General features: G+C 39.5%; 2 protein-coding genes across 12 annotated transcripts in view; one reads left to right on the plus strand and one right to left on the minus strand.

Annotated features, from left to right (window-relative positions):
- The window catches only part of AGPS (alkylglycerone phosphate synthase), a 149,138-nt gene extending 134,130 nt beyond the window's left edge, over window positions 1-15,008 (minus strand). Inside the window, exon 1 of the mRNA XM_081243054.1 lies at window positions 14,656-15,008. Within this exon, the coding sequence (XP_081099180.1) occupies window positions 14,656-14,993 (338 nt within the window). The 5' untranslated portion in view covers window positions 14,994-15,008. The remainder of the gene's footprint in view (window positions 1-14,655) is intronic.
- Window positions 15,009-15,019: 11 nt separating this feature from the next.
- The window catches only part of LOC308622026 (uncharacterized protein), a 133,792-nt gene continuing 121,763 nt past the window's right edge, over window positions 15,020-27,048 (plus strand). For 9 of the 11 annotated variants that reach the window (XM_081243061.1, XM_081243056.1, XM_081243059.1 and 6 more), the window contains exon 1: window positions 15,020-15,487. In XM_081243061.1, the coding sequence (XP_081099187.1) occupies window positions 15,044-15,400 (357 nt within the window). In that variant the 5' untranslated portion in view covers window positions 15,020-15,043 and the 3' untranslated portion in view covers window positions 15,401-15,487. The remainder of the gene's footprint in view (window positions 15,488-27,048) is intronic. The other 2 variants (XR_014016552.1, XM_081243057.1) reach the window with 2 other exon arrangements.

A 27,048-nucleotide genomic window follows, 5' to 3' on the forward strand; every position in this document is an offset into this window, starting at 1 on the left:
AATAAATAAATTTATTAAAAAGAAAAGTACAAAAGGAAAAATCTCATTGGCAAAGGCAAAATATACAGTAAAGGTAATGGATCGACCGCTTATAAAGCTAGTAGGAAGGTTAAAAGGCAAAAGTAGTAAAAATCATCTGTATCCACAATAAGCGTGCATCCACAAAAGAATGTAAAATATGATGTCACAAATAGTGAACATGGGGGAGGGTGTAAAAACGCAGGATTGTTAAAATGCATTTGAACTTCAGGGATCAACAACTTAAAATAACCAAGTATATATGATTGCTATATATAAACCTCACGGTTACCACAAACCAAAACTCTTTAATAGATACACACACAAAAAAGGGAAAGGAATCCAAAATAACACTAAAGATAATCATCAGATCACGAGGGAGAAGAGCAAAAGAAACAAAAAAACAGAAAAAGAACCACCAAAAACACCCCCCAAAACACTGAACAAAATGGCAGTAAGTACATACCTATCAATAATTACTTTAAATACTCCGTTCAAAAGATATAGAATGGCTGAGTAGAAAAAAAGCCAAGACCCATATGTATGCTGCCTACAAGAGGCTCACTTCAGATCTAAAGACACACACAGACTGAAAGTGAGGGTATGAAAAAGGCATTCCATGCAAATGAATATGAAAAGAAAGCCAGGGTAGCAATACTTATAACAGACAAAATAGACTTTAAAACAAAAACTAACAAGAGACAAAGAAGGATATTACATAACGATAAAGGGATCAATCCAACCAAAAAAATGACAATTGTAAATATATATACACCCAACATAGGAGCACCTAAATACATAAAACAAATATTAATAGACATAAAAAGAGAAATTCGGGGCTTCCCTGGTGGCGCAGTGGTTGAGAGTCCTCCTGCCGATGCAGGGGACACGGGTTCGTGCCCCGGTCCGGGAGGATCCCACATGCCGCGGAGCGGCTGGGCCCGTGGGCCATGGCCGCTGAGCCTGCGCGTCCGGAGCCTGTGCTCCTCAACAGGAGAGGCCACAGCAGTGAGAGGCCCGCTTATCACGGAAAAAAAAGAGAAATTGACAGCAACACAGTAATAGTAGGTGACTTTAACACCTCACTTACATCAATGGACAGATCATCCAGACAATCATAAGGTAACACTGGCCTTAAACAACACATTAGACCAGACTGAATTAACACCTATACAGAACATTCCATCCAAAACAGCAGAATACAGATTCTTTTCAAGTGCACTCAGAACATTTTCCAGGATAGATCACATGCCAGGCCACAAAACAGGTCTCAATAAATTTAAGAATATTGAAATCATATGAAGCATCTTTTCCAACCACAATGGTATGAGACTAGAAAGCAGCTACAAGAAAGTAACTGCAAAGAAAGTAACTGCAGCTACAAGAAAGTAACTGCAAAAAACACAAACATGTGGAGTATAAACAACATGCTACCAAACAATCAAGTCACTGAAGAACCCAAAGAGAAAATCAAAAAATACCTGGAGATAAGTGAAAATGGAAACAAAATGATCTAAAATCTATGGAATGCAGCAAAAGCATTTCTAAGAGGGAAATTTATAGCAATACATGCTTACCTCAGGAAACAGGAAAAATCTCAAATAAACAATCTAACCTTACATCTACAGGAACTAGAAAAAGAACAAAACCCAAAGTTAGTAGAACAAAAGAAATAATAAAGATCAGAGTGGAAATAAATGAAATAGAGAGTAAAAAGCAATAGAAAAGAAAAATAAAACTAAGAGCCGGTTCTCTGAAAAGATAAAATTGATAAACCTTTAGCCAGACTCAAGAAAAAAAAAAGAGAGGGACCAATTAAATAAAATCAGAAATGAAAAAGAAGAGGTTACAACCAATACCACAGAAATACAAAGGATAAAGAGTTTACTACAAACAACTATACACCAACAAATTGACCAACCTAGAAGAAACAGATGAACTTCTAGAAACACAATCTCCCAGGACTGAATAAGGAAGAAATAGAAAATATGAACAGACTGGTTACTAGTAATGAAATTGAACCAGTAATTAAAACAAAACAAAACAAAATCTCCCAACAAACAAAAGTCCAAAACCAGACAGCTTCACAGGTGAATTCTACCCAACATTTAAAGAATAGTAATACCTATCCTTCTGAAGCTATTCCAAAAAATTGAAGAGGAAGGAACACTTTTGAACTCATTATACGAGGCCAAAATCACCCTGACACCAAAACCAGACAGACACCACAAACAAACAAACAAAAATTATAGGCCAATATCACTGATGAACATAGAAGCAAAAATCCTCAACAAAATATTAGCAAACCAAATATATTAATACATTAAAAGGATCACACAGCATGATCAAGAAGGACTTATCCCACGGATGCAAGGATGGTTGATTATCCACATACACCACACTAACAAACTGAAGAATAAAAATCACACAATCATCTCAATAGATTCATAAGAAGCTACTGACAAAATTCAACATCCATTTATGATTAAAAATTCTCAAAAAGTGGGTATAGAGGGAACATACCTCAACATAATAAAGGCCACAAATGACAAACCCACAGCCAACATCATACTCAACAGTGAAAAGCTGAAAGCATTCCTCTAAGATCAGGAACAGGACAAGGATGCCCATTCTCACCACTTTTATTCAACACAGTATTGGAAGTATTAGCCACAGCAATCAGGCAAGAAAAAGAATCCAAATTGGAAAGGAAGAAGTAAAACTGTCACTGTTTACAGATAACATGATACTACATATAGAAAATCCTACAGATGCCACCAAAAAACTACTAGAAATCATCAATAAATTCAGAAAAGTTGCAGGATACAAAATTAATATACAGAAATATGTTGCACTTCTATACACTAATAACGAACTATCAGAGAAATTAAGAAAAAAATCCCATTTAAAACTACAACAAAAAGAATAAATAGGGCTTCCCTTGTGGCACAGTGGTTGAGAACCTGCCTGCCAATGCAGGGGACACGGGTTCGAGCCCTGGTCTGGGAAGATCCCACATGCCGCAGAGCAACTAGGCCTCTGAGCCACAACTACTGAGCCTGCGCTCTGCAACAAGAGAGGCCGTGATAGTGAGAGGCCTGTGCACCGCGATGAAGAGTGGCCCCCGCTTGCCGCAACTAGAGAAAGCCCTCGTACAGAAACGAAGACCCAACACAGCCAAAAAAAAAATAAATATTAATTAATTATTTTTTTAAAAAAGAATAAATACCTAGGAATAAACCTAACAAAAGAGATAACAGACTTGTACTTTAAAACTATAAGACAATGATGAAAGAAACTGAAGATGACTCAAACAAATGGAAAGATACACTATGCTCATGGATTGAAAGAAGTAATATTGTTAAAACAATCACACTACCCAATGCAATATACAGATTCAATGCAATCCCTATCAAAATAAAAATACCAATTGCATTTTTCACACTAAAACAAATAATTCTAAAATTTGTATGGAAACACAAAAGACCCCAAATAGCCAAAAGCACCTTTCTCTACTTGAGAAAGAACACAGCCAGAGATATTACACTCCTTGATTTCAAACTGCAGTAATCAAAACAGTATGGTACTGGTACAAAAACATACACATGGATCAATGGAACAGAACAGAGAGCCCAGAAATGAACCCACACTTATATGTTCAATTAATCTATGACAGAGGAGGTGAGAAAAAGCAGTCCCTTCAATAAATAGTGCTGGAAAAACTGAATAGCAACTTGCAAAAGAATCTGCCTGGACTATATTCTCACACCACATACAAAAATAAACTCAAAAAGGGTTAAAGACTTAAATTTAAGACCTCAAACCATGAAACTCCTAGAAAAAAACATAGGCAGTACACTCTTTGACATCAGTCTTAATACTTTTTTGGATATGTCTCCTCAGGCAAGAGAAACAAGCAAAAATAAACAAATGAGACTACGTCAAACTAAAAAGCTTTTGCACAGTGAAGGAAACTATCAACAACTGCCTACTGAATGGGAGAAAATATCTGCAAACAATATATCCAATAAGGGTCAACATCCAAACTACACAAAGAATTCACAATTCAACATCAAAAAGCCCCAAACAACCCAATTTAAAAATTGGCAGAGAACCTGCATAGACATTTTTCCAAAGAAAACATACAGATGTCCAACAGACACATAAAACGATGCTCAACATCACAAATCATGAGGGAAATGCAAATCAAAACCACAATGAGTTAGCACATCACAACTGTCAGAATGGTTATTATCAAAAGGACAATGAACAAGCACTGGTGAGGATGCAGAGAAAAGGGAACCCTTGTGCATTGTTGGTGGGAATGTAAATTGGGCAGCACTATGGAAAGCAGTATGGAGGTTCCTCAAAAAACTAAAAATTGAACCACCATATGATCCAAGATATATGCACCCCTATGTTCACTGCAGCATCATTTACAAAAGCCAAGATATGGAAGCAACCTAAGTGTCTATCAATAAGTGAACAGATAAAGAAAATATATGGCACACACACAATGGAATTATTACTTGCCATAAAAAAGAATGAAATCTTGCCATTTGTGATGACATGGATGGACCTAAAGGGTATTATGCTAAGTGAAATAAGCCAGACTGAGAAAGACAAATACTGTATGATTTCACTTATATGTCGAATCTAAAAAACAGAACAAACGACAAACATAAAATTTAAAAAATGAGACTCATTAATACAGAGAACAAACTGATAGTGGTTGCCAGAGGGAAGGGGGTTGCAGGGGATGAGTGAAATAGGTGAGGGAGATTAAGAAATACAAACTTCCAGTTATTAAAAAAAATTAAGTTATGGAGATGTAATGTACAATTAAGGATTATAAGTCAGTAATATTGTAATAATTTTGTATGGTAACAGATGGTAAGTAGACGTAACCTAGTGATCATTTTGTGATGCATAAAAATATCAAATCATTACGTTGTACACCTGAAACTAATATAGCATTGTGAAGTCAATTATCCTTCAATTTTTAAAAGTTGGAAAGAAAAAAAATGGAAAGAAGTTCAAGAGTAAGGGCTGAAGGATGTGACTATAGAACTGGTGCTAATACTTAGAGAAATAAGAAAACTCAGAACAGTAACTTCATTTGGGAACAAGAAAAGATAGATAATAATGAGTTAAGTTTCAAACTATAGCTGTGCTAAAATAGTGTCACTAGCCATATGTGCCTATTTAAATTTAAATTAATTAAAAGTATACAAAATTTAAAACTCAGCTCCTCAGTCACACTAGCCGCTTAATCGCCCCTTAATTTCAAGTGTTTAATGGCCACATGTGCTTAGTGGCTACCGTATTGGACAGTGAAGACCACACACAGAACATTTCCATCATCGCAGAAAGCTCTAGTGGACGGTAATTTATAAAATATGAGTTGACAGCAGGAGAGAATTCAAGTGGGCGTCATTTTAACATCCCTGATGCTGGATTCCTATAACGTTCAAACAGCTTTAGAAGAAATGAAAAATCCAACCACAGAATCAACCTGACTGGGAGTTGCAAACTGTGAATATAAAAATTAAATAATTCGGGCCTCCCTGGTGGCGCAGTGGTTGAGAGTCCGCCTGCCGATGCAGGGGATACGGGTTCGTGCCCCGGTCTGGGAGGATCCCATATGCCGCGGAGCGGCTGGGCCCGTGAGCCATGGCCGCTGGGCCTGCGCGTCCGGAGCCTGTGCTCCTCAACGGGAGAGGCCACAAGAGTGAGAGGCCCGCATACCGCAAAAAGAAAAAAAAAAAAAAATTAAATAATTCATATTACTTGATTACAAGGTCCTGAAATACATGAACGCTCCCCACTTGGCGGTATGAGGTGGCTGACATGGCAACTATAAATAGAGTTTGGAGAGTCCCAGTAAAGTTACTGACAAGAATCCGGTCAGCATCCTGGCCCAAATCTCTGGTTAGTAAGTTGAGATATGCTGGCAAGGCCAAATATTATTTACAACACAGTATTTTTTTTAGCGAGTGTTAAGATGATCTCACTCAAGAGGCAAAACTCCCTTGTCAAAAGTAACTGCAGTTACCTAGAATGGTAACAGCCTTCCTTAATGAGTAAGCATATTTCAACTACAGAAAGACCTAGAATTAAATATACGAATGCTTAAGAGAAGAGAATCAAAGTCAGACATTAATGTTTTTCTTTTAAGAAAGCTAAGCAAAGGGACTTCCCTGGTGGCACAGTGGTTAAGAATCCGCCTGCCAACGCAGGGGACACAGGTTCGATCCCTGGTCCGAGAAGATTCCACATGCCATGGAGCAACTAAGCCCGTGCACCACAACTACTGAGCCTACACTCTAGAGCCTGTAAGCCACAACTACTGAGCCCGCACGCCACAACTACGGAAGCCTGTGCACCCTAGGGCCCGCGTACCACAACTACTGAGCCCACACGCCACAACTACTGAAGCCTACGTGCTCCAGGCCCTGCGTGCCACAACTACTGAGCCCCTGTGCTGCAACTGCTGAAGCCCGCGCACCTAGAACCCATGCTCCACGGCAAGAGAAGCCACTGCAATGCAAAGCCCATGCACCACAACAAAGAGCAGACACCGCTTGCCGCGACTAGGGAAAGCCCACGCACAGCAACGAAGACCCAATGCAGCCAAAAATAAAATTAAAAAAAAAAAGTAAGCTGTAAACTTCAGATTTGTGCATTTACTTTTATAATAAATTTGTAAGAGTTCAATAAAGGTTAACAAAAATAAGTATATATACAAACATTTATAAATATCCAAATAAGGTTTGTACCACCCCAAATTATCTCAGGACCATCAGTGCTATGTGTACTACACTTTGAGACACACTAACATATCAAACAAAGAAAAGGGGAAGGGAAGACAATATTCTGGTAACAGCAATAATTCTGGTATGTAGCTAGAGTACACAGTAGGTATCAAGGAAATAAGAGACAGCCTGGAAAGGCTGATTTAGACAGATCCTCCTGGAGGATGCTAACTGCCCTACCAAGGAAACTATAATATATTCAGTAGGCAACGGGGATAATATATGCAAATGATATAGGTGGAAGACTGTTTATTTACCAAAAAGTTTTCAGCCCTTTCCCTTAATTTCTCCAAAAACGTTCCAGCAAAACCTCCATTCTCCAGTTTCCCATGTGGAGGGACTTCAGAAAGGTAACAGTCCTGGCCTCTCCTCAGCCCTCACACATTCACTCTTTCTCATGGAAAGAGTGACTTACCTGGTTAGTGGCTTCTGAGAGGAGGCACTAAGCACCTGGGGTCAGCTGTTTTTCTCTCTCTCCAATCTATCGGCTATGGAGAGGTTATACTCTAGTCTCTCAGTGCCATGTATGAGGCTTCCCAGAGCCGACTCTGCCCTTGCAGAGGAAATCTGCCGCCCAGCACTACCTGTGACTGAGCATAGCTAATTCAGGGTAAATATTAGGTAGTCCAGATCCAAGCCATATACTCCAACCAGCTTTATTGGTAATAAAGCTGACATTTTTACTCCATCGGTCTATATTCTGACTCTTACTTCTCAACTGATTCTGAACTCAGATGTGGGACAGAGGTATAACTAAATATTACCCCTAAAGCCCAACAAATAAAGAGAGCAAACCCTACTCAGAATACCTTAATTTGGTTTGGATTTGAAATTAACATGATCTGTTGAAGATTAGTTTATTATTAGTATCTTATTTCAGTAATTAGAAAATAAAACCAAAAGGAGTAATACTTGCTTAGCACTTGCTATTTATTTATTTATTATTTTTGGCTGTGTTGGGTCTTCCTTGCTGCACGCAGGCTTTCTCTAATTGCGGCAAGCGGGGGCTACTCTTCATTGCACTGCGCGGGCTGCTCATTGCGGTGGCTTCTCTTGTTGCGGAGCACAGGCTCTAGGCGCGTGGGCTTCAGTAGTTGTAGCACACGGGCTCTGGAGCACAGGCTCAGTAGTTGTGGCGCACGGGCTTAGCTGCTCTGCGGCATGTGGGATCTTCCTGGACCAGGGATCGAAACTGAGTCCCCTGCATTGGCAGGTGAATTCTTAACCACTGCACCACCAGGGAAGCCCCAGCACTTGCTTTTAAACGGTTCCATAAAGTATCTCATCTGACTACAACAGCACTCCATTTCTCTGCATCCTAAAAAAAGATCACTTAATTCATTACTAGATATTTTTATTAAGTGACCAGAAGGTAGATGGCTCTATAGTAGAAACTTCCTGACATAATGATGTCTATTTACAGAAGATGTGGTCCATCTCAAAATGATACTTCCAATCTAAGAGAAGTATGATACCAAATAACCATGGAGATTAAGTCTTCAGGGTTTCTTATTCATTTATAGTCCAAAGATAGTTAATTTACACCCAGGCAGTAAATCCCCCATTACTTCTTCTCCTCTCCTCCTTTCTCCTCTGATCTGGCATCTTCCACAGTCCTCCTCCTTCTTTCCGTTTTATTCTCAACACCATTTTCTCTCACAAGTCAAACAGCAAAATTCACTCACAAAAGGAAACAGGTTGGTCTATCTTTTTAAACAATGCATTATATTTTCTTTTTTTTAAAACATCTTTATTGGAGTATAATTGCTTTACAATGGTGTGTTAGTTTCTGCTGTATAACAAAGTGAATCAGCCATACATATACATATATCCCCATATCTCCTCCCTCTTGCGTCTCCCTCCCACCCTCCCTATCCCACCCCTCTAGGTGGTCACAAAGCACCGAGCTGATCTCCCTGTGCTATGTGGCTGCTTCCCACTAGCTATCTATTTTACACTTAGTAGTATATATAAGTCCACACCACTCTCTCACTTCATCCCAGCTTACCCTTCCCCCTCCCTGTGTCCTCAAGTCCATTCTCTATGTCTGCGTCTTTATTCCTGTCCTGCCCCTACGTTCTTCAGAACCATTTTTTTTTTTAGATTCCATATATATGTTTGTTTGTTTGTTTTTTTTTTTGCGGTACGCGGGCGTCTCACTGCTGTGGCCTCTCCCGTTGCGGAGCACAGGCTCTGGACGCGCCGGCTCAGCAGCCATGGCTCACGGGCCCAGCCGCTCCGCAGCATGTGGGATCTTCCCGGACCGGGGCACGAACCCACGTCCCCTGCATCGGTAGGCGGACTCTCAACCACTGCGCCACCAGGGAAGCCCGATTCCATATATATGTGTTAGCATACGGTATTTGTTTTTCTCTTTCTGACTTACTTCACTCTGTATGACAGACTCTAGGTCCATCTACCTAACTACAAATAACTCAATTTTGTTTCTTTTTATGGCTGAGTAATATTCCATTGTATATATTATGAATTTCATTTTGACAGGATCATATATTTTATAATTTATATAATAAGTACAATATAAACTAATGTTCTCTTAATTATGACACTGTATATGATCATGATCTATTCAATAACAAAAGATTTGCAACTTGGATGACAAAGAAAATAGCTTGATGACAACCAAGTAGGTAATTTCCCCTAGACAACAACATCAAGTGCAGTAATATTACATAGGGGAAGAAACGCAGCCTCTGGAGGAAGACAGATCAGAGTTGAAATGCTGTCTCTTTTGTTTCATAACTGCATGACTTTAGACAAATTAACTACTCTAAGCCTCTACTTCCTCACCCGTAACATACATATAGTGTCACCTCCTTTTCAGAGCTACTCTGAAAATTAAATGAGATAATGTACATATAGCCTCAGCAGGGTACCTGGTATATTAGGACTTAATCAAATTAAAACTCCTATTACTACTATTACTAGAATTCCTAGCTAGGAACTCAATGCAGGCTAAGTATTTCATTCAGCATAACTACTAAAATAAGCTCTAATTTTGCCAAATGACATTAAATTGTAGGTCAGGTCACTTGTGCAAATAACCTTGTTGCAGAAATGCATCAGCTCTTACAGGCTTCAGATGTCCTCCTGGGAAACATTTACAAGAGGTTAACTCAGGTTTTTCCTTCTGGAAAATATCTACCAAGGTTTCTGATAAGTGTTAAATAATACATTATTTTTTAAAGAATGGTGTGTATAAGTAACAGTATGGGCAAGTAAATTAAGTAATTAATAGCTTTCTTAATCAGATATTATTTTGATCTGAACCATAAGAGTTTATAACCTCTGTAAAAACTGCCATAGAACAGTTCTGACTAACGCAAACCACAAAGAGGTTGGAGCCAAAATTACAACTGGAGAAGTGGTTATCAGTATGGAGGGACAGATGTGAACAAGGGCTTTTTCCTTCTCTTTTTCATAACACTACAGTAACTTAAAAAAAAAACGGAAAAAATCCAAAACCAAGGCATAAAAATGTCACATATTTAGTTGACATTTATTATGATTTTTAGGGATCTAAAACTCCATTCAGAAGCAAGAGCAAAAAGAAATTGTTCATGGAGTAACATGCACTTAAAGGAAAACAGAGGTCCAAAAGTAAACCATTATCCTCAAAACTCTACTATGCAACTTCAAATAATGAGAATATATGTTCCTGGATAGAAGTAATTAGAACCAACTCACAGGAGACCATGTGACAAGTGTAACAGGTTTTAAATATCACCTAATGCACTAACTTCCAAAATGCAAATCCATCCTTTCCTCTCTATTCTCACTGCCATCATCTTGGTTTAATCCTTCATTATTTCTCACCTGTTCTGCTACAACAGCCTCCCCGAATGGATCTTCCAATATCCATCCTCATCCTTCTCCAATCCATTCTCAACACTAGCCAAAGTGACTACTCTCAAACCCAAACCCAATCTGATCATGTCCCTTCCCGGCTTAATTCCTTCAAAGGCTCTCCATCATCTATCCTCCTACATTGCTTCATTTTTCTTCATCGTACTTACCATCATCTGACATACTGTGTCTGTTCACTATCTCCACTCCAATTAGAATGTAAGTCCATAACGGCAGTTTTTGTTCAGTTATGTGTTGCATAGTAAGCAAACATTCACACTAAACGAGTGAAAGAATGAATGGACTGATGACCTACAGGCCAAAGGCCTCCATGACCTGCTTGTGCCCTCCTCTTTCCACTTTACTCCCACCTCTACCAATACTGAATTATTTAGTTACCTAAATACAAGATGCACGTTCACAGCCCCCTGCTTTGCCATATGCTATAACTTCTGTCTGGAATACAAACTCCCCTCACCTTCCAATCAACCTTCCACACTATCATCCATATTTTTAAACTGTCTTCAGAAAGCTTCCCCTGACCCCCTAGATAAAGTATATCACTCTTTCTTTCCTTTGTGCTGCATCTATACCTGTATCTACATTGACTCTACTCAAAATGTACTGGCATGTGCATCTCCCTTTCTGTACTGAATTCTTTGAGGCCAAGGACTATTATCATCTCTTTACCTCCAATACCTAAGAACCTAAGACAGTAGGTCATAAAGCAACTACTCTATAAATGTTGAGTAAATTAACATGCATGACTACTCTGCAAGAGGAATGAAGGCATGGAGTTTCAAGAAGTTACTCCTCCAATTCCATGATGATAATCAGTCATGAGATAAAAGAATTACAACCAATGACATCATCCAAGGTAATAAAAGAGAAGGAATTATACGAATAATACACATCACCAAATGCTTCCAAAATAATGACATATAGTCACACTCACACTTTACTAGATATACACACTGGCTCCTTCCTGCTCCATCACTTGCCTTCCCTTTAGGCTCAGCTCTGGTGCTGGCAAACTGAGCCCCAGCTAAGCAGTAGATCACTCTGTGAAGAAGCTTCTGGTGTTCCACCGAATACAAGTTTTTGTGTTCCCTCATATTTTGATTCAAACTTTAAAACAGTTGTACAGGATTAAATTTTACCACTAGCCACACTTAATCCTGAATGAAAGACCAGAGCCACTGATAACATAGATTACATACAGTTGGGCCTTCAGTCCATGGAACAGCCACAGAAGGCCTCCCAGACCAGTCACCTTCAGCCATGAGAAGCTTCATCCATTACCCCAATGTGCCTTCCAAGCATTACTATTTTTCTCCAAATGCTGCAGACAAGGCCCCTAAATCCAGCCTTAAGGAACACCTGTCCTACCTACTTAGTTCTGAGAGTGTGAACCTGCATATAAATGTACAGTCACACAGATGCACACAAATGAATGGACATAAATGTATATTAAGCCATTAGAAAAATTAAAAGTTTTAAATCCAGTCACAGCTAATATAACTTCTTCTTTTTTTTTTTTTTGCAGTACGTGGGCCTCACCGTTGTGGCCTCTCCCGTTTTGAGCACAGGCTCCGGACGCGCAGGCTCAGCGGCCATGGCTCACGGGCCCAGCCGCTCTGCGGCATGCGGGATCCTCCCGGACCGGGGCACGAACCCATGTCCCCTGCATCGGCAGGTGGGCTCTCAACCGCTGCGCCACCAGGGAAGCCCTAATATAACTTCAAATGAAGCCAGAGGCCAAGATGTGATCCTTGATTCCTTCCTCCCCCACCACTCAGTAACCAAGTTATGGAAAATTTACCTCCTAATACTTTTTCAAATACTTTTTCAAACATTATGCCCTAGTTCAGAATCACAGCATTTCTCACTAGGATAATAGTCTTCTACATGGTCTCCATGTATCTGGACTCAATCAAAACTGCATCTCCCGTTTGTTGAGGGGTCATGAAACAGGCATTGCACTAAGCGTCTGATCACTTTATATTTTCCAATTCTCACAGCAACAATGCAAAGCAGGAATTATTGTCCTCATTTTCAAAGATGAGGGGTCTAAAGCTCTGAGAGAGGTTAAGTGACTTGCCCGAAGTCATGCAGCTGGAATTGTGAAGGAGAAATTCAAACTCAGATCTGTTTCCAGAAACTATATGTTCAGCTGCTTAAACCTTCAACTCAATCGTCAATGTGACCTTTCTAAAAGGTAAATGTAATCATGTGTTACCCCACATAAAATCCTGCAAACAAGACCACATCTCCAACCCTCATCCCAAGTCATTCTCACCTCCTCCTGCAACACTTAACTCTTGGCAATTCAACCTCTCACTGCTTTACCTGTGAACAGTCTTTCCACCAAGAATGCTTTTCTCTGGACTTCCCTGGTGGTGCAGTGGTTAAGAATCTGCCTGCCAATGCAGGGGACACAGGTTCAATCCCTGGTACAGGAAGATCCCACATATCGTGGAGCAACTAAGCCCGTATGCCACAACTACTGAGCCCGCGTGCCTAGAGCCCGTGCTCCGCAAAAAGGGAAGCCACCGCAATGAGAAGCCCGGGCACTGCAAGAAGAGTAGCCCTCTCACCACAACTAGAGAAAAGCCCACACGCAGCAACAAAGACCCAATGCAGCCAAAAAAAAAAGCTTTTCTCCTTTGGCAGGCTCCTTCCAATACAACCTTCAAGATTTACTCAGGCAATCCTTACTCTGGAAAGCCTTTGCCCTAACAAATAAATACCCAAATCCGGGTTAAATGACTATTTGCTATGGTTATCAGCTAAGTTTCTTATCTCACTGTGTTATAACATTACTTTACTAGGCTACCAGTTCCTTATGAGTAAATACTGCATTTTTAAATCTCTCTATTCTTAGTACAGTGAGCATGTATTGAAAGAAGGACTCATGAATGTTGAATTAATGAATGAATTCATCGGAAGCAGTACTGCTTAAGAATTTGGCCCTTAAGTCAACTTGACGCACTTTCGAAATCTAAGCTGCCACACAGTGTACCTGCCAATCCTGCAGCAGGCCTCTAAATCTTGTTTATTTCTTCATCTGTAAAATGAGAGATAACTGCACCTACCTCATAGTTTGGAGAGGAGTAAAATAAATCACAGATTTAGCACAATCTCTGGCACATTGAAAGTACACATTAAACATTAGCAACTTTTTTTTCCACTTTAAAAGTTTATCCATGCTGACAAAACCACATCTCAAAAAATAGCTTTTCCTTGTGGCTTCCATCAGAGCTTAACATTTCGCCAAAAAGTCGTAGTCAAGATGCCTTACAAAAAACCTCAACCACAGACAAGGATCTTTCACCTTCTGGTTACACCAGAGCTCAGTAGCTACCACCACACCCTAAATCACTAACTAGTGTCTGCTGTTTATTGCTTCTAACCCACCCCTCGATTTCCTCCCTCAAAGTCAAAGACCATGTCCCTCAGCAAGCAGAAATCTACCCCACAGAAACCAGTCAGCAGCACCTTCTTCCAGAAACCACTTCTCCCCGCACCCAAGCTTGAGCTAATTAGAAGAGATCCATCATTTAGTACGAACCTAAATTTCTTTAGAGGATCACAATAAAACCCCATCCATTTATTCCAAGACCTTGGCTTCCAAAGTATTAATTCCATACAGAGAATGAATTTCTCGCATTATGAATCCAAGAAAAAGGGTCCCCTGAAAGCCTTCCCCAATAAGAGTTCTTCAGGTCTACTACTCTCAAACATTGACCAAAATCCACCATTTCATCCGTCCCCCTTCCTGACAGAGTCCAGGGTCTCATCCACCCTCTCTTAAAAACCAGATGGTCCGCACTTTCAGGGACCCGAATGCCTTCCGCCCACCCGTGTCACCTCCCTTCCCATCTCGCCAGTGCCCTCCCTCAGCACAGGCCCGGACTGGTCCCTCACCGCCAGCTCGCTCCACAGAGCCGCTACTCACCGCTTCTTGGGGATGGTGCCCGACTCCTGCGCGGCGGGAGTGGCAGTGGGCGCCGCCGTGGCGGCCGCCGCCGCTGCCGCTCTCTGCGCTTTGCACTCATTGGTACTCAAAGCCTCCTGGGGCCGGCCCAGCAGATGGCCCGAAAGAACCCGCAGCCTCCGCCCGGCGCGGTCCCGCTCCCTGTCCACTGCAGAACCGGAGCCCGGACCCGCGCCCGCGCCCGTCCCGCCCGCCGCAGCCGCAGCCACCGCCTCCGCCATGGCTTCCGCCTTGTGCCGCCGCCCGGGACCGCTGGGCGCGGGTGAAAGGTCACTCAAAGCTGCGCCCGGCGCGACCATTCGTTGCGGCGCATCCCGGCAGCCACCGCGGCGACTGGGCGGCGGGTGCCATGCGCCTGGAGCTTCATAGTCTCAGCTCCCGCCCACCGCACCCGCCCGCCTCCGCGGTCACGCCCCAGACCGCCGACACCTGTCAAGCAGGTGAGTTCGAGCAGTCCCGGGGTTGGTTCGGCCCGGGATGGGCTAGACCGGGAGCCAAACCGCAAGCGTCCCCGAGGTGTCCTAGTGCCGTGGGTGGCCTCCTCGAATGTGGCCTGAGCCTCTGGAGTAGCTTTCGGGAGCAAACGCCTCGGAGCAGGAGACATGGGCGGTACTGGGGACCTGACGAGCGAACCAACGCCATCCTTTCCTGCTGCTCCACCTCTGCTCCCCCGTCCTGCGGAGTCACTAAACTAACTGAAAACTGATTCGTGCCTATAACCATTAGAGCAAATAGCTATCATTTTCTCGTCGCCTACTTCGTGCCTGGCGCTGTGCTTAATGCTAGATCTCGAGTAAGTAATCTCCATTTTACAGATGAAAAAAACTGAGACTCCGAGACACTAAGTTGCCCGAGGGCGTGCAGCTAGTAAATGCTAAGGCTAAGTTGCAACCTTGGTTCTCTTTCCGTGGTTACTGGGTGCTGTGCCCTTCCTTTCCCTAATGGTGCCAAAGTTTTGTGTTGCTAGAGATAGAATTACTCTACAGCTGCTCTTACGACTTCTCATTTAATCTACAAATTGACTTCATTTCTGGAGAGTGGCACCTGGTGAAATTAGGGGCATATCAGTAGGACAGTGCTCCACAATCGTTTTCAGCCAGTTGATTAGATACACTTTTATAAGCCACCTTGCAGACCTCAGCCATCAGAAGTAGAGTTCCTTTTTGCATAATGTGCAAAAGATAAGTCTTGGGAATAGCAAGAGAAAGGGTTGCCATAAGCATTCTAAGCCCAGTGAAGTCACCTCCTTTCTGAAGAGCCACCTTCTTGCTAACACAGTCTCTGTGAAAGAGTTAAGATATTCCAGGAGTTTTTTGACTGATAGAAAAGAACTATTTAATAGTTCTGAGACAATTCACGCAACAGTGAAGAGGACTTGGTTTGTATGCCTGATCTCCAGATCTTAAGAGAGAATTCAGCGTTAAGCGTCCAGTCTAACTGCAGAATCCCTGAGTCCCACTCCTGTTTAGCTGCTGCTTTAAACCATTGGCTATTTCAGATAGACTAGGAGTGAAAAAAGGGGGCAGCAATAGTAAATTGCTGAGTGCTCTAAGGAAAAACTCAAGTCTGAGAGTTCAGCAACTCTAGTCTTTGAGCTTCTCACACCCTATCTAGATGTTTCTAGAACAACATTGAAACACCAGCTAGCACATTTGCTTGCAATCATGTAAAATGCATAGATTTCTAGCCAAAATGCTGTATAAGCAACAACTTCATCAGAATCTTTTTGGAATAAAACAGATCTATTAATTTTTGCTTGACTCCCAGAGAGCTCAGTCTAATACTATTGGCATGCCTTAGATGTAAATGTAGTTAACTGACTTGTACAGTCTTTTCCATATTGAGGTTGAACATGCTTCTTGCCAACTCTCAGGAGACAAAATTTATAAATTTTGCCGATATCAACAGAATAACAAAAAGCCTTTTCTCCTGGGTGATGGAAAACTTGATGTAAACCAAAATTACAGTTTTTGTGTAAGCCATTATAGCTGTGGAAAAACTGCTGATTATATATATTTCAAATATGTGTACGGTAATGAAACACATGTAGGCAGTAAAAACACTTGTTGAGAGCCTATTATGTAACTAACTCATGTGCTATGAGATGCAAAAGTACTTAAGCCTATGCTTCATCTACATGGTAGAATTAGCTAGTTAGGAGTTAGGATATATGTGGGGAACAAACTGTGTGTTACTATCAGGTGGAATAAGTGTGATGTAGGTGACTGTGGTGAAGGATTTCCTAACCCTTCTCCTTTCAAGAGCAAAGCCCAAACAGAGTGCCCTGATACTTATTTCATGCTACCTAAGAGGAACAAATGTTTCACATGAAGCATGGTCCATTGAGATACCCACCAAAGGCAAAACCTCAGTGATATCACATTCAGGAGGGCCATCTCTGCAAACTTATTCCTTCTGAGTCCTGGAACACTTGGCCCTTAATAACCTAGATCCCCATGGAGAGGAGACCATAAGTACAGATTCAAATTGTGAACCCATAACATGTGGAATTTAAATGGAGTGGCCTTTATTTGCATTTACAACATCTCTTCTAATATAAGGCACACACAAAAGTGAAATTAACTCCTGAAACATGCACCAAATTTCTTTATTGCACTGACTTTCATTACTTATCTTATTACTTTCATTACTTACAATTAATGGAGTTGTTTCCAGTTTGGGACTACTGTGGATAAGGTTGCTATAAACATTCTTGAATATGTCTCTAGGTGGACGTGTAGATGAATTTCTGTAACATACCCAGCTAAGAGTGGAATTTCTAGGACATCAAGTATGCATATATTTAATAGATAATGAAATGCCAAACTTTTCCAAAGGGATTGTACAAAATCGATTCCAGCAGCATGGGAGAGTTCCCATATGAGAGTTCTGACATGTTATTGTCAGTCTATTTAGTTTTAGCTATTATATACTATTATCTTGTTATGGTTTTAATTTGTGTTTCCCTAGTTACTAATGAGATCAAGTGCCTTTTTGTGCGTGTTTATTGGCCATTTGGATATCATCGTTTGTGAATGTGTAATAAAGATAGATCTCCTGTATTACCTTCTAGAAGCCTTACAGTTTGTCCTTTCACATTTACACCTACCATTTACCTGGAATTTATTTTTATTTATGGTGTAGAGATCAGGTTTCTTTTTTTTTCTGATATGAGTATCCAGTTGTTTCAGCACCACTTGTTGAAAATATGTTGTTCTATAATACATAGCCACCTTTGTCATAAATCAAGTGTCCATATAGCATTAGTCTGTTTCTGGGCTCTGTATTCTACTCCATTGGTCTATTTATCTACCTTATGCCAGTATCACACTGGCTTAGCTACTGTATATTCTTTTAGATCTTCTACATACAGTTATATCATTTGTGAATAATAACAGTTGATTTCTTCCTTTCCATCCTTATACCTTGTACTTCTTTTTCTTGCTTTAGCCAATTGGCTAGGACCTCCAGTACAGTGTTGAAGAGAAGTAGTAGTAGTGGCACCTTTATGTTGTTCCTGATTTCAAAGGGAAATCTCTCAACACTTCATCATTGTTTGAAGTGGGTTGCTGAGTTTTTGTTTTGTTTTGTTTTTTAACAAACGTTTTCACAGGTTAAGGAATTCCCCTTCTAATCCTAGTTTGCTGAGAGTTTTTATCATGATTGGATATTGAGTTTTATCAGATGTTTTTTCTGCACTGGTTGAGATGATCATAGGATTTTTCTCTTTTATTCTGTTAGTATCGTAAATTACATGGATTGGTTTGCCACTGTTCAACCAACCTTGCAATGCTGGCATAAACCCAACCTGATCATGATATATTGGCCTTTTTATGTATTACTGAATATAGAGTTGTATTAAAATTTTGTTTAATATTTTGTGTCTATGTTTACAAGTAAGGTTGAAACATGTCAGGTTTTGCTGGCCTCATGAAACACGCTAATGAGTACTTCTTTGTTTTCAAGGCTCAGGAAGAGTTTGTGTAAGATTGATCATTATTTCTTCCTTAAGTGTTTGCTAGAATTCACCAAAGAAACAATCTGAACCTAAAGTTTTATAGGAAGTTTTTTATTAAAAGATTAAGTAGTTTAATGCTATTCAGATTTTCTATTTCTGCTTGTTTCAGTTTTTAACAGTGTTTTTCTAGCACATTGTCTACTTCATTTACATTTTCAAATTTATTGACAAAGTTTTTCATAGTATCTTCTATTATCATTTAATGTCTATAGGATCTTTGGTAATGTCCCACTTTTTTATTCCCAGCATTGGTTATTTTGCTATCTCTCTCTTTTTTTTTTTAAATCAGTTGGCCAGGCATTTAACAATTTTATTACTTTTTTAAAGGACCAACCTTTGACTTCGTTGATCCTATTATATGTATGCTTTATTTTTTTATTAATTTCTGCTAATACTGCTTATCATTTCCTATCTTACACTTTTTTTCTAATTTTTTGAAATGAATGCTTAGCTCATTGGTTTCTCAGCCTTTTGTTGTGTTTCTTTTCTGATATATGCATTTAGGACTATAAATTTCTCTATAAGCAATTAACTTCAAGTTTCAATAATATTATTTTCATTATTATTCAGTTCCAGATAGTTTTCGTTTATATTTGAAAAGAATAATTTGTATTCTCTCTTGTTTAGGGGTGCAGTGTCCCCCAGATACAAATTTGACCTAATGACTGTAGTGTTCAAGTCTTTCATATCCTGATATTTTATTTAATTATTTTATCAATTATTGAAGTATATTAAGATCTCCCACTATCATTATGGATTTATATCTTTTTCCTTGTACAGCTAATCTTTGTTTTCTGTACTTTGAAGCTATATATCAGATATGTCAAAATTATTATATTTTCCTGATTAATTGAACATTTTATAATTATCAGCTATCTCTCTTTTTTCTAATACTGATTTTTGTCTTAAAGTTTAGCTACACCAACTTGTATGTGTGTGTGCAGGGCAGTGGTGGTCTTATCCTATGACTTTTAATCTTCTTGTATTCATATATTTTAGATGTGTCTCTTGTAAACAGCATTTAGTTGTTTTCGGAAGTATTAGCACATAATCTTGGATCATTTAGCCTATTTAAATTTATTTCACTTACCAATATATTTGGTGTAATGGCTAAGAGCACTAGCCTCATTGCCAGACAGACTTGGGTTTGAATATTGGCTCCACCATTGATCAGATGTGTTGTCTTAAGCTTGTCACATTAATGTCTTTGGGCTCAGCTCCTTGTCTGTAAAATTAGGATAGTAATAGCTAATTCCCAGGGGTATTAAAGGATTAATGAGAAAAAATATAGTAAATTCTAACTGCTCTTATGGAAGTGGGAATGAGACTGGTATAAGGATGACAGCCCTCCTGCATAAGATAATGTGTGCTAGAGGGAAAAGAAGTAAGGTTGAACAAGAAATGTGAGACCAAATCTGGGAAGCATTGAAAACAGCAGAAGAGTAAACGCTTGATCTGGTGGAAGTTATTTTAAGTTCTTGAGCAGGAAATTATCATGACAATCCTGGAAAGACCACTACTTTGGAATTCATTCTCAAGTGGAAGTCAGCCTATCAGGTATACCTGAGAAGCTGTCCACAGTTGTAAAAAGAAGCTCTACCAGCGGCGCAGTGGTTAAGAATCCACCTGCCAATGCAGGTGACAGGGTTTCGATCCCTGGTCCAGGAAGATCCCATATGCCACGGAGCAACTAAGCCCATGCGCCACAACTACTGAGCCTTTGCTCTAGGGCCCACGGGCCACAACAAGAGAAGCCACGGCAATGAGAAGCCCACACACCACAACAAAGAGTAGCCCCCGCTCCCCGCAACTAGAGAAAGCCTGCGCGCAGCAACGAAGACCCAATGCAGCCAGGAAAAAAAAAGAACTCCTACAAAAGAAGTTAGTAATGTTTTTGAATGAACGGAAAGCATTGAACTGTGCTTAGCTGTCTGCTCCAGTAAAGGGCACTGAGTTAGCTCAAGAAATGAAGATGTTTAATGTGAAAATGGCTACAGGTGGTTATGCATTCTATTGCAATACCATTCTGTTTCAGGATGTCACAATCACCCTATGTAGGGTAAGGAGGAACGGCATTAATTAGCCAAATTATTGGGCTGGAGTTGAAAGTACTTTATGTTTTTTTGCTGCTCTGCTACCAACTTGCTATGCAATCTAAAACTGTTTCTTCATTTCTTGGTACTTTAGGTAAGAATAATTTATGGCCTGCCTACCTCTCACATTTATTACAAAATGATAATTGTGCAAGGACTTTGGAAACCAAAGTCAAAAGTTACTTTAAAATAATTATTTTCTTTAGAATATATAAAATCAAGATTTGCTATTTATCAATTAATACTCTAAACCAGTAAACTTTTAAACTTTTGCTTTTAGGTAAACTTAAACTCTTTCGTCTCTAGAACGTCTTTATAATCTTAAAAACTGAGAACCCCTAAAGAGCTTTCATTTATTTTTTCCCCCCATGCGTCTCTTTTTTTTTTAATTGGAGTATAATTGCTTTACAATGTTCTGTTAGTTTCTGCTATACAATGAAGGGGATCAGCTATATGTATACATATATCCCCTCCCTCTTGGACCTCCCTTGCACCCCACCCCCATCCCACCCATGTAGGTCACCACAGAGCACCGAGCTGAGCTCCCCGTGCTATACAACAGGTTGCCACTAGCTATCTGTTTCACACATGGTAGTGTATATATGTCAATCCTAATTTCCCAATTCGTCCCACCCTCCCCTTCCCCGCCATCCACCCCCACCCCCGCCATGTCCACATGTCAGTTCTCTACATCTGTGTCTCTATTCCTGCCCTGAAAATAGGTTTATCTGTACCATTTTTCTAGATTCCACATATATGCATTAATATATGATATTTTTCTCTTTCTGACTTACTTCACTCTGTGTGACAAACTCTAGGTCCAGCCACATCTCTATAAATGACCCAATTTCGTTCCTTTTTATGCCTGAGTAATACTCCATTGTATATATGTACCAAATCTTCCTTATCCATTCATCTGTCTTTGGACATTTAGGTTGTTTCCACGTCCTGGCTATTGTAAATAGTGCTGCAGTGAACATTGTGGTACATGTGTCTTTTTGAATTATGGTTTTCTCAGGGTATATGCCCAGTAGTGGGACTGCTGGGTCGTACGGTAGTTCTATTTTTAGTTTTTTAAGGAACCTCCATACTGTTCTCCATAGTGGCTGTATCAATTTACATTCCCACCAACAGTGCCAGAGGGTTCCCTTTTCTCCACACCCTCTCCAGCATTTACTGTTTGTAGATTTTTTGATGGTGGCCATTCTGACCAGTGTGATGTGATAACTCATTGTAGTTCTGATTTGCATTTCTCTAATGATTAGTGATGTTGAGCATATTTTCATGTGCCTCCTGGCCATCTGTATATCTTCTTTTGAGAAATGTCTATTTAGGTCTTCTGCCCATTTTTTGATTGGGTTTTTTTTTTTGATATTGAGCTCCATGAGCTGTTTATATATTTTGCAGATTAATCCTTTGTCCATTGCTTTGTTTGCAAATATTTTCCCCCATTCTGAGGGTTGTCTTTTTATCTTGTTTATGGTTTCCTTTGCTGTGCAAAAACTTTTAAGTTTCATTAGGTCCCATTTGTTTATTTTTGTTTTTATTTTCATTACTCTAGGAGGTGGGTCAAAAAAGATCTTGCTGTGGTTTATCAAAGAGTGTTTTTCCTATGCTTTCCTCTAAGAGTTTTATAGTGTCTGGTCTTACATTTAGGTCTTTAATCCATTTTGAGTTTATTTTTCTGTATGGTGTTAGGGAATGTTTTAATTTCATCCTCTTACATGTAGCTCTTCAATTTTCCCAGCACCACTTTTTTTTTAACATCTTTATTGGAGTATAATTGCTTTACAATGGTGTGTTAAGTTTCTGCTTTATAACAAAGTGAATCAGCTATACATATACATATATCCCCATATCTCCTCGCTCTTGTGACTCCCTCCAACCCTCCCTATCCCACTCCTCTAGGTGGTCACAAAGCACCGAGCTGATCTCCCTGCCAGCACCACTTATTGAAGAGGCTGTTTTTCCTCCATTGTTTATTCTTGCCCCCTTGTCATAATTAGGTGACCATAGGTGTATGGGTTTATCTCTGCACTTTCTATCCTGTACTATTGATCTATATTTCTGTTTTTGTGCCAGTACCATACTGTCTTGATTACTGTAGCTTTGAAGTATAGTCTGAAGTTGGGGAGCCTGATTCCTCCAGCTCTGTTTTTTCTTTCTCAAGATTGTTTTGGCTATTTGGGGTCTTTTGTGTTTCCATACAAATTGTAAAATTTCTTGTTCTAATTCTGTGAAGAATGCCATTGCTAATTTGATAGGAATTGCATTGAATCTGTAGATTACTTTGGGTAGTATAGTCATTTTCATAATATTGATTCTTCCAATCCAGGAACATGGTATACTTCTCCACATGTTTGTATCATCTTTGATTTCTTTTATGAGTGTTTTATAGTTTTCTGAGTACAGGTCTTTTGTCTCCTTAGGTAAGTTTATTCCTAGGTATTTTATTCTTTTTGTTGTGATGGTAAATGGGATTGTTTCCTTAATTTCTCTTTCTGATCTTTTGTTGTTAGTGTATAGGAATGCAAGAGATTTCTGTGCATTAATTTTGTATCCTGCAACTTTACCAGATTCATTGATTAGCTCTAGTAGTTTTCTGGTGGCATTTTTAGGATTTTCAATGTATAGTGTTATGTCATCTGCAAACAGTGACAGGTTTACTTCTTCTTTTCCAGTTTGGATTCTTTTATTTCTTTTTCTTCTCTGATTGCCGTGGCTAGGACTTCCAAAACTATGTTGAATAATAGTGGCAAGAGTAGACATCTTTGTCTTATTCCTGTTCTTAGAGGAAATGCTTTCAGTTTTTCAGCATTGAGAATGATGTTTGCTGTGGGTTTGTTGTATATGGCCTTTATTATATTGAGGTAGGTTCCCTCTCTGCCCACTTCCTGGAGAGTTTTTATCATAAATGGGTATTGAATTTTGTCAGAAGTGTTTTCTACATCTATTAGGATGATCGTATGGTCTTTATTTTTTAATTTGTTAATATTGTGTATCATATTGATTGATTTGTGTATACGGAAGAATCCTTGCATTCCTGGGATAAATCCCACTTGATCATGGTATATGATCCTTTTAATGTGCTGTTGGATTCTGTTTGCTAGTATTTTGTTATCCTCATCAGTGATATTGGTCTGTGATTTTCTTTTTTTGTGATATCTTTGTCTGATTTTGGTATCAGGGTGATGGTGGGCTCGTAGAATGAGTTTGGAAGTGTTCTTCCCTCGGCAATTTTTTGGAAGGGCTTAAAAAGGATAGGTGTTAGCTCTTCTCTAAATGTTTGATAGAATTCACCTGTGAAACCATCTGGTCCTGGACTTTTGTTTTTTCGAAGATTTTAAATTACAGTTTCAATTTCATTACTTGTGATTGGTCTGTTTATATTTTCTCATTCCTCCTGGTTCAGTCGTGGAAAGTTGTACCTTTCCAAGAATTTGTCCATTTCTTCCAAGTTGTCCATTTTATTGGCATAAAGTTGCTTGTAGTAGTCTCTTATGATCCTTTGTATTTCTGCACTGTCAGTTATAATTTCCCTTTTTTCATTTCTAATTTTATTGATTTGAGTCCTCTCTTTTCCTTGGTGAGTCTGGCTAAAGGTTTATCAATTTTGTTTATCTTCTCAAAGAACCAACTTTTAGTTTTATTGATCGTTGCTATTGTTTTTTTTCATTTCTATTTCAGTTATTTGTGCTCTGATATTTATGATTTCTTTCCTTCTACTAACTTTGGGTTCTCTTTGTTCTTTCTCTAGTTGCTTTAGCTGTAAGATTAGATTGTTTATTTGAGATTTTTCTTGTTTCTTGAGGTGAGATTGAATTGCTGTATACTTCCATTTTAGAACTGCTTTTGCTGCATCCCATAGGTTTTGGGTTGTCGTGTTTTCTTTGTCATTTGTTTCTATGTATTTTTTTAATTTCCTCTTTGATTTCTTCAGTGATCTCTTGGTTATTTAGCAGTGCACTGTTTAGCCTCCATGTGTTTGTGTTTTTTACAGGTTTTTTCCTGTAATTGATTTCTAATCTCATAGCATTGTGATAGGAAAAGATGCTTGATATGATTTCAATTTCCTTAAATTTTCCGAGGCTTGATTTGTGACTCAAGATGTTATCTATCCTGGAGAATGTTCTGTGTGCACTTGAGAAGAAAGTGTATTCTGCCACTTTTGGGTGGAATGTCCTATAAATATCAATTAAATCTATCTGGTCTATTGTGTCATTTAAAGCTTGTGTTTCCTTATTTATTTTCTGTCTGGATGATCTGTCCATTGGTGTAAGTGAGGTGTTAAAGTCCCCCACTATTATTATGTTTTTGTCGATTTCCCTTTTTATGGCTGTTAGCATTTGCCTTATGTATTGAGGTGCTCCTATGTTGGGTGCATAAATATATATAATTGTTATACCTTCTTCTTGGATTGTTCCCTTGATTATTATGTAGGTCCTTCCTTATCTCTTATAACAGTCTTTATTTTAAAGTCTATTTTGTCTGATACGAGTGTTGCTACTCCAGCTTTCTTTTGATTTCAATTTGCGTGGAATAGCTTCTTCCATCCCCTCACTTTCATTCTGTATGTGTCCCTAGGTCTGAAGTGGGTCTCTTTTAGACAACATATATACGGGTCTTGTTTTTGTATGCATTCAGCCGGTCTGTGTCTTTTGGTTGGAGCATTTAATCCATTTACATTCAAGATAATTATCAATATGTATGTTCCTATTACCATTTTCTTAATTGTTTTGGGTTTGTTTTTGTGGGTCTTTTTCTTCTCTTGTGTTTCCCACCTAGAGAAGTTCCTTTAGCATTTGTTGTAAAGCTCTTTTGGTGGTGCTGAATTCTCTTAGCTCTTGCTTGTCTGTAAAGCTTTTGATTTCTCTGTCAAATTTGAATGAGATCCTTGCTGGGTAGAGTAATCTTGGTTGTAAGATTTTCCCTTTCATCTCTTTAAGTTTATCCTACCACGCCCTCCTGGCCTGCAGAGTTTCTGCTGAAAAATCAGCTGATAACCTTATGGGGATTCCCTTGTATGTTATTTGTTGCTTTTCCCTTGCTGCTTTTAATATTTTTTCTTTGAATTTAATTTTTGTTAGTTTGATTAATATGTGTCTTGGTGTGTTTCTCCTAGTGTTTATCCTGTATGGGACTCTCTGCACTTCCTGGACTTGGGTGGCCATTTCCTTTCCCATGTTAAGGAACTTTTCAAGTATAATCTCCTCAAATATTTTCTCAGACTCTTTCTTTTTCTCTTCTTCTTCTGGGACCCCTATAATTCGAATGTTGGTGTGTTTGATGTTGTCCCAGAGGTCTCTGAGACTGTCCTCAATTCTTTTCACTCTTTTTTTCTTTATTCTGCTCCTCATCAGTTATTTCTACCATTTTATCTTCTGGCTCACTTATTCATTCTTCTGCCTCAGTTATTCTGCTATAGACGCCTTCTAGTGTATTTTTCATTTCAGTTATTGTGTTGTTCACCACTGCTTGTTTGTTCTTTAGTTCTTCTAGGTCTTTGTTAAACATTTCTTGTGTTTTCTCGATCCATGCCTCCATCCTATTTCTGAGATTTTGGATCATCTTTACTATCATTACTCTGAATTCTTTTTCAGGTAGGTTGCCTATTTCCTCTTCATTTATTTGGTCTTATAGGTTTTTACCTTGCTCCTTTGTCTGTAACATATTTTTTTGTCATCTCATTTTTTTTGATGGGTGGGGCTGTGTTCCTGTCTTACTGGTTGTTTGGCCTGAGGCTTCCAACACTGGAGTTTGGAGGCAGTTGGATAGAGCCAGGTCTTGGCGCTGAGATGAGGACCCCTGGGAGACCTCACTCCGATTAATATTCCCTGTGGTCTGAGGTTCTCTGTTAGTCCAGTGGTTCTGACTTGGTGCTTCCACCACAGGAGCTCAGGCCCTACCCTCAGCCTGTGAGCCAAGACCCCACAAGCTGCACGACATGGCAAAAAAAAAAAAAAAAGAGCAAAACAATAACAAAGAATACAAATAAAATTAGAAAAATAAAAAATATATTAGTGAAAATATAAATGAAACAACAGCAAGGTAATACAGAACCACAGTAGCAAAAATAAATAAATAAATAAAAGGCCTTGGCTGTAGTGGCAGAGCTTAGGTGGGAGCAGGGCTTAGGCAGGGTGGGGTTTAGGCAGGGGCGGGGCCTAGGCTCAGGACCTGTGTAGCTGGAAAAGCCCCTGTGGGGTGTGGGGCTTAGGCTCAGCACAGCCAGAGGGGGCCTCA

This window comes from Mesoplodon bidens (assembly GCF_964165515.1).
Source record: "Mesoplodon bidens genome assembly, chromosome: 8".
NCBI classification, from domain to species: domain Eukaryota; kingdom Metazoa; phylum Chordata; class Mammalia; order Artiodactyla; family Ziphiidae; genus Mesoplodon; species Mesoplodon bidens.